Here is an 8426-nt window from a genome sequence, read left to right as displayed (position 1 = left end):
TGCACCTATATGCCTCCCTTGACACCTCCCCACCCGACCTCCATACACCCAATCCCCTGTCCCCAGGTTACTGATGTTGTGGATTCAGCAAGGTTAATGCCTTCATTCTTGTTGGGGATGATCATTTGATAGTCAAATTACATCACCGCCTTCACAACCTGAACATGTAAGTTATTCTATTAAATTTATGGTTAACTCTTCAGAGGCCTGAATCACCTGCCACGATAACAAGGGAACAATACAGCTTAGATTTTCACTCGTGTATCTCAAATCAATGCTTCATGTGGAAACAGATGTCCGGATATTCAGTACTTATGGTTTTAGCATTCATGGTTTGGTGAATGATTCAGCAACATTTTCATGATGGCAGTGTCACTTTTTAAAATATTAATTTATGGCATGTGGGTGTCGCTGGGTAACCAGCATTTATTGTCCATACCAAGTTGCCCCTAAGAAGGTGGTGGTGATGTGTTTTCTTGAACCATTGCAGTCCCAGAGGTGTAGGTACACCCGCAGTGCTGTTAGGCGAGGGATTCCAGGATTTTGACCAAGCAACAGTGAAGGATCGGTGATATATTTCCAAGTCAGAAAGATGAGTGGCTTGGAGGGAAACCTCCAGGTGTTGGTGTTCCCAGGTATCTGTTGCTCTTGTCCTTCTAGATGGTAGTGGTCGTGGATTTGTCTAAGGAACCTTGGCGAGTTACTGCAGTGCATCTTGTAGATGGCACACACGGCTGCCACTGTTCATCTGTGGAGTGTTTTAAAGTTTGTGGAAGAGGTAGCAATCTAGCGGACTGCCTTGTCCAGAGGGTGTTGAGCTTCTTGAGTGTTCTTGGAGCTGTAATCATCTAGGCAAGTGGAGGGTATTCCATTATACTCCTGACTTATGCCTTGACAGGCTTTGAGGAGTCAGGGGGTGAATTATGCACCACAGGACTCCTAACCTTTGACCTACTCTGGTAGCCACAGTACTTACAAGACTAGTTCAGTTCAGTTTCTGGTCAATGGTAATTCGCAGGATGTTGATCATGGGGAATTCAGTGATGGTAATATAATTGAATGTCAAGGGATGATGGTTAGATCCTTTCTTGTTGGAGCTGGTCATTGCCTGGCACTTCATCATGGATGCCCAGTTTTGAGCTGCTAGATGTGTTTGAAGTCTATCCCCTTTAGCATGATGGTAGTGGCACACAACACGATGGAGTGTAGCCTCAATGTGAAGATGGGACTTATTCACAACAGCTGTGCGGTAGTCACTCCTGCCAAAACGGTTATGCCTGGTAAGGATGACAAGTATGTTTTACCCTCTTGTTGGTTCCCTCACTTCCTCTTGCAGTTCTTTATGCACCCAGAGTACATTTGGCACCTTTACCACCCTCCATGTATCCTCCAATTAGTATTTAACATAGAGTACTGATTCATCAGCAGAGGGAAGTCAGTGTGGGGTAATCAGCAGGAAGTTTCCTTGCTCATGTTTGACCTGATGCCATGAGACTTCATGGGGTCCAGAGGTGATGTTCACGACTCCAAGGACAACTCCCTCACGACTGTATACCAGTTCATTCCTTTTATTTGTTGAATACAATTGAGTGGCTAGGCCATTTAAGAATCTGCAATAGTGCTGTGGGTCTGGAGTCACATGTAGGCTTACCTAAACTGCATTAGTGAACTAGATGAGTTTTTACAGTAATTATTTCATAGTCATTAGATTTTTTAAATTCAGGATATAGATTTTAAACCCCACCATCTGCAGTGATGGGATTCGAACCCTGGCTTACCAGTCAAATGACTATACCACTGTGCCACCACCTCTCCTGAATTCAAGAGCTCCCAAAGGGACTGGTTAACACAAATTCTGAACACTGTCCAGCAGAATCACCCAAAGGCTAGGCTATGACAAATGCCAGACAATTCTCCAAATAGTAGACTTATGGAGGAAGTTGCCAGCTTATGCAGTGTATTGACTCCTGTCACATCTTCAAACAAGACTTTGACTAATTCTGGTCTTGTGTGGGAAACATTGAGAATAGTAGGTCACAGAAGTTTGGTCATTGCACTAGTTTTCATCTGTGCGCAGAGCAAAGAAATTAATCCTTTGTACCCAACTGAATTCTGGACAACTAGCAGAGCAGGTTTGAGGGCTTTGCAATTTGGTACTGAAGGAGTGTGGTGTCCCTTTTTTCCAGGTGAGGAGTTACACAAAACCTTAAGGCATTATTGGGGGACACCCAAGGGTTGTATTGATTGCAGGCTGATGTCAGAATCTACTCCCCAAGCACCTTCAGTTGTGGAGTGCAGTGGTTAGCACTGCTGCTTGGGACTCGATTCAGACTTTGGGTGAGCGAATGGAGTTTGCACAATCTCCTGCTGTCTGGGTTTCCTCAAGGGTGCTCCAGTTTTTGTAAAAGGTGGTGGTTTGGACATGCTAATTTTATAGAATCCAATCCACAGTGCTGAAGGAGGTCGCCCAGCCCCCCTGAAAGAGAACCCCACTCAAACCCATGCCTCCACCCCATCCCAACCCTTTGGGCACTTAAGGTAGCATGGCCAATCCACCTAACCTGCATATCTTCAGCCTGTGGGAGGAAACCCATGCAGATGGGGGAAGAACTTGCAGAGACAGTAACCAGAGCATCGAACTAGGACCCTGGTGCTGTGAAGCAACTGTGTAACCACAATGCTGCCCCCTAGTGGTCAAAAGGCAATGTGGTTAGTGGGATAGGGTGGGGAGTAAGCTTAGGTAGGGTGCTCTTCTTTCTGCACTGTAGTGATTCTCGTTCAAGAACTGGACAGTTTCAGGAGGCAGCCAGAGGGTTTTGTAATTGTGCTACCAAATGCAATCATGTGCAATGGACAACATGGATTGTAGAAGAACATTCATTTACTGCCACAACCAAGTACAGTGATGAGATAGTAGAAAAATCACAAGCATAAATCACATTCATTTGAATTTTATTGTTTACTCCAGGGACAGAATCATACAGATTGCACTTGGACAAACTCCGCTATAGACATGCCCACTCCAAATTTGACAATTTGCCCATCAGGGAAAGGGAGAAGGGGATGGGATTTGTCTTCAGTACAACACTAATTGCACTCAAATCAGATGAGCACTAACTATATTCACATTAGACCACAAACAGCAAGCAGGATTCAGTTTCTGGTGTGGAGAATTGCCAAAGCTTTAGGACATGTAGCTGGGAGGCCAAAATCAAATGGAATCTTATTTCTGAGATGTAGCTTGGAATGCATGTCCATGCTAGATGACGTGGAGTCTTATTTCGAAGATGTTCTTGGAAGCTAGTTATTCTGAAATGGAATGTTACTCACCCCCTATTAGTACCAAAATTATTCTGTATGGCCTTGGTGAGTTAATTCTCAGTGAACAAAGATAAGGCAAGACTTAGGGAGTCAGGTCACTATCACTAGACTGGCGTCTGATTTTGAGAGTTCTGAACTGGGTCTTTTAACTTACTTGAGAAAAATTAACCGTAGCCCAAATTAATATTCTCAAGGAGGGGTTTAAAAGTATATTGGAGGAATTACAGGTTGTCACAAACCAATCCCCTGGCATTTAAATGGATTAATTATATGTTGGAGGGGAAAAGACAAAACAAGGAAGCATATTTGGCTTTCTGCCAAAACACAGGATACGCCCCCCCATTTTCTGTCATAGGAATCCACCAGCATAACCAAGAATTTTAAGGCAATATTCTACTTAGACAGTGGCCTGGACATTTGCACATTCCAGAACATCCCCAATCAGAAGCACTTGCGATGAACTATGGAGGGACCTGACTCATCGTACTCCTGCTTGGTGATCCACATTTGTTGAAATGTGGAGAGAGAAGCCAAGATGGAGCCACCAATCCACACTGAGTACTTTCTTTCAGGTGGTGCAATAATCTTAATTTTCATTGTACTTGGAGCTAAGGCCGTGATTTCCTTTTGCATGCGATCAGCAATACCTGGGTACATCGTGGATCCACCAGATAAGACAGTATTGGCATACAGATCCTTCCTGATGTCAATGTCACATTTCATGATGCTGTTGAAGGTGGTCTCATGGATCCCAGTGGTTTCCATTCCCAGGAAGGAAGGTTGGAAGAGCGCCTCCGGACATCGGAAACGCTCATTGCCAATGGTGATGACTTGACCATCTGGTAGCTCATAACTTTTCTCCAGGGTTGAAGAGGTGGCAGCCATGACCATCTCAGTCTCAAAGTCAAGAGCCACATAACACAGCTTCTCTTTGACATCACGGACAATCTCCCTCTCAGCTGTGGTAGTGAAAGAGTACCCACGTTCAGTCAGAATCTTTATCAGGTAATCAGTCAGGTCCCTGCCAGCTAGATCTAACCTCAGAATCGCATGGGGCAAGGCATACCCCTCATAAATTGGCACAGTGTGAGTGACACCATCACCAGAGTCCATTACAATACCTGTAGTGCGGCCAGAGGCATACAAGGACAGTACAGCTTGAATGGAGACATACATGGCTGGTGTGTTAAATGTCTCAAACATGATCTGTGTCATCTTCTCCCGGTTGGCTTTGGGGTTGAGAGGTGCCTCTGTGAGGAGAACGGGATGCTCCTCTGGGGCAACTCGCAGCTCATTGTAGAAGGTGTGATGCCAGATTTTCTCCATGTCATCCCAGTTGGTCACAATCCCATGCTCAATTGGGTACTTCAGGGTCAAAATCCCCCTCTTGCTCTGAGCTTCATCACCAACATAACTGTCTTTCTGACCCATTCCCACCATCACGCCCTGGAATTAGGAAAAAAAGATCAATGAGCAAAGTCACAAGGTCATGTGAACCATGGCTCAATTAGATTGTTAGAACTACTTTAAGGTAGAGTCCCACCATACCAGGGAGCAAAGAAAACAAGGTTGACAATACAGTCATGCGGGTGTGCTGCACTGTTGAATGCATCTCTTGGAAGAGACACATCTGCCTGCTCATGTGAATGTAAAAGATTCCATGGTAACCTATTGCAAAGAGCAGAGGAAGTACTGGGGAACCCCTACAAAAAATAAAAAGATTCCCTCAAAACAACAATCTGGCAGTTGAACGATAAACATTTAATTGGCTGCAAGGGAGCTTTTGGTACTATGGTAGTCATGAAAAGGACGATATTAAATAAAAATATATTTTCTAAAAGATTTAATGGGCATGATGTTGAATGGGAAGCAGCAAGTCAACACATCAATAATGAAAAGAATGGCCAGGCAATATTTTGGGGATAAATATTCATCACAACCCAACAACGCCACAGCATTTGGACTGCAGTGATTCAAAGCAACAGCTCACCACCACATTAAAGGGGAATTAGAAATGAACAACAATGCTGGCTCAGTGACTCACTCTTGAAAGAATTTTAGAAAACCATGAACCCAGGAAAATGCTCCTATTCTTGTGTGAATGCACCCAAAATTGCCTTAAAAAAACCACACACCTTTGGGCAGCACACTATTGAAGTGGATTATGTGTTCAAATCTCTATAGTGCAGGAGGAGGCCATTCAGCCCATCAAGTCTGCACCAAACCTTTGAAAAAGCAGCCATACCTCCTCAGCCCAGACCCCAACCCTATCCCCATAAACCCTGCTAACCTTGTGGACACAAAGGCCAATCCACCTAACCTGCAAATCTTTTGAACTGTCGGAGGAAACCCGAGTAGACATGGGTAGTATGTACAAACTCTACCCAAAGGCTGGAATTGAACCCAGGCCCCTGGCACTAAGAGGCAGCAGTGCTTGCCACTGTGCTGCCCCAGTAGAGATTGAGCTCACTACACCACAAAAAGACTGCCTTCCCATTCCAAAGCTATGCTTGAATGTTCAAGATTTTCTCCTTGCAGAATTCCACAACAGGACTGGGATGCCATCCATTGTTTGACAGGGAAGGGATTTTAAAAAATGGTATGTAATTTCATTATAAGGGACATGCTCCAGGGAACAGTTTTGTGGCAGAGAGTGGACATCATTCAAAGGAAGCATATGGCATTAGTTAACATTTACCTCACAAACGACAATTTATTCTCAGAATATGGATGCTACTGGCAAAGCTCACATTAGTAGTTTATGACTAAATCACTGAAAGACAGTGGGCATTCTTAATACAGCTGAATTGCTTGCCAGGCAACTCAGGGGCAATAGTCAATGTGGGATTCCAGTCCGCCCCATTGTGGATTTAGAAAAAAAAAAGTGGTTTCAGGATTTAGTGGGGGAGGGGGAGGAACAGCACAGTGGCAGTGGTTAGCACTGCTGCCTATGGCACGGAGGACCCAGGTTTAATCCTAGGTCACTGAAGTTGGCACATTCTCCCATGGCTGCATGTGTTTCACCTCCCACATCATGTGAAATTGGCACAATTCTCCCCATGGCTGCATGCGTTTCACCCCCCACAACCCAAAGATGTGCAGATTAGGTGGATTGGCCATGTCAAATTGCCCCTCAATTGGAAAATAATAATTGGGTACAAATTTATTTTTAAGTAAATTTGGCTTCAGGGTCAATTACTGTTATCAGCTTTACAAAATTAGATATTTTAAACTAGGTCTTTAGATCACAGTAGAATATTCACTTTATATCCCTCCTAAATAAAATATATATAGCAGATTTAAAAAAAATAAACTCATGCCCCACAAAAAGGAAAATATCCTTCAAAGATTTCTCATGTTGTAGTAATGCAAACCTAAATACAGATTAATCATACATAGCAGGGTACAACTCATGGTCAGTTTCTTAGCAACCCAAAACGTAATTCACACCGCCCACTTCACCCCTCCATTACTTTCCTTCCTCACCCTACCAGCAGAAAAAAAAAAGTGTCATTGGCAAGGCCATCATTTATTACCCATCCCTAGTTGCTCTGCTTGATAGGTCATTGGAGAGAGAGAGAGAGAGAGATCGAGATCTTGGGGCGGGTGGGAGAAGAGAAAGAGAGAGAGAGAGAGAGGAGTGTGCAATAAGAGAGTCACCGACATTGGTAAGAAACTAGAGTCGAATATAGGCTGCACAGAAATAAAGACAGAAAGAGTTTTTCTCCCCCCGAAAGACAAAACCCAACATGCCCCCCACCCCGCCCAAAGTCCGGGCATTTGGATTGTTAAACTTGCAATACAACCCCGTCATTCACAAGTCACAGAGACCAGTTCTGCCTCAAAGACTTTCCACAATCCCCATTTAAATTTATTACTTAAAAAGTAAAATATTTTTAAAAAGTTAAAATTACCTGGTGTCGAGGCCTCCCGACAATGGAGGGAAATACAGCTCTTGGAGCATCATCCCCAGCAAAACCAGCCTTACACATCCCAGATCCATTATCCACAACCAGAGCTGCAATCTCCTCATCCCCCATGGTGCCAAGCCTGCTAGAAATCCCTGCAAATTGAGAATTTAAAAACAACAGTACATCATAAAATGAAGAAGCAAATCATTTTCTTGCAGTAATCTAATCAGCAAATCTTACCGTCAGGATTTTTTTTTTTTTTTGGGGGGCCTCAGCAACACTCCTCTTGTGTTATAACAGTGAAAGATAATTCATTTACTCCTTACCGCAGTCACTGCTCTTTTATACTGCACCAGGTTCAACTCATTCATACCAGATGAGGTAGGCAAGGGGGAGGAGCTACGAATTACTGCTGCCACAATAAAATTGGATTCATGTTTAAACCTTGTATTTATCATTTTAAAAACTATCTTCTTTGCTTCCCATCTTTCATATAAATCTAAAAATTTCTTTAACTCCCATGCTAGGTTTAACCTCTTATTTGCCTTTATCTGATTGGAGCATTTTGAAAGGTAGACCCAGCTTGTACAGCTTATTGCACTTCAGATACTGGCTGTTGATACATAGCAATTGTGCGCACAGTTAGGTCCCACAAATAAGCCTAAAATGAAGGAGGTTGATCTGTTTTTATATTGATAATCATAGAATCCCTACAGTGTAGAAGGAGACGATTCTGCCAATCGAGTCTGCACCAACCCTCCGAAGGAGTACCCCACCCAGGCTCAATCCCCCACCCTATCCCTGTAGCCCCACCTACGGGCAATTTAGCATGGCCAATCCACCTAACCTGCACATCTTTGGATTATGGGAGGAAACCGAAGCATCCGGAGGAAACCCACGCAGACACAGGAAGAACGTGCAAATTCCATAGTCACCCAAGGTGAGATTTGAACCATGGTTTCTGGCACTGTGAGGCAGCAGTACTAACCACTGTGCCACCCATAATGCCAACCATGGTATTGTTAACTTATCATAGCAATCTATCTATTGCCAATGAATCTACAATGGGTCCAGAAATTATACAAGGGAAATCCCAATGGTGGAAAGCTTTGGGAAGTATACATCCAAAGTCACTTGCTGCTCCCAATCTATGGTTACAGCATGTAATATCTCAAATTACTCATGTACTGTATC

At 43.7% G+C, this 8426-nt stretch overlaps 1 protein-coding gene across 2 annotated transcripts; it reads right to left on the bottom strand.

Annotated features, from left to right (window-relative positions):
• Positions 1-2935: 2935 nt before the first annotated feature.
• Positions 2936-7692, bottom strand: LOC119972355 (actin, cytoplasmic type 5-like). Of its 2 annotated transcripts, none has more exons than XM_038808902.1 (3): positions 7559-7692; positions 7236-7384; positions 2936-4767 (listed from the first exon to the last, which is right to left on the bottom strand). In XM_038808902.1, exons 2-3 carry the CDS (start codon positions 7359-7361, stop codon positions 3763-3765), a joined length of 1131 nt encoding a protein of 376 aa, XP_038664830.1. In that variant the 5' UTR covers positions 7362-7384; positions 7559-7692; the 3' UTR covers positions 2936-3762. The 2 variants fall into 2 exon arrangements, with proteins under 2 accessions (XP_038664830.1, XP_038664829.1); XM_038808901.1 differs by having other exon boundaries at positions 7473-7617.
• Between the last annotated feature and the right edge of the window lie 734 nt (positions 7693-8426).

The sequence above is a fragment of the Scyliorhinus canicula genome, chromosome 10, assembly GCF_902713615.1.
Source record: "Scyliorhinus canicula chromosome 10, sScyCan1.1, whole genome shotgun sequence".
Taxonomy (NCBI): Eukaryota; Metazoa; Chordata; class Chondrichthyes; order Carcharhiniformes; family Scyliorhinidae; genus Scyliorhinus; species Scyliorhinus canicula.
The sequence above is the reverse complement of the archived record's forward strand: the minus strand, read 5'-3'. Positions and strand labels throughout refer to the sequence as shown.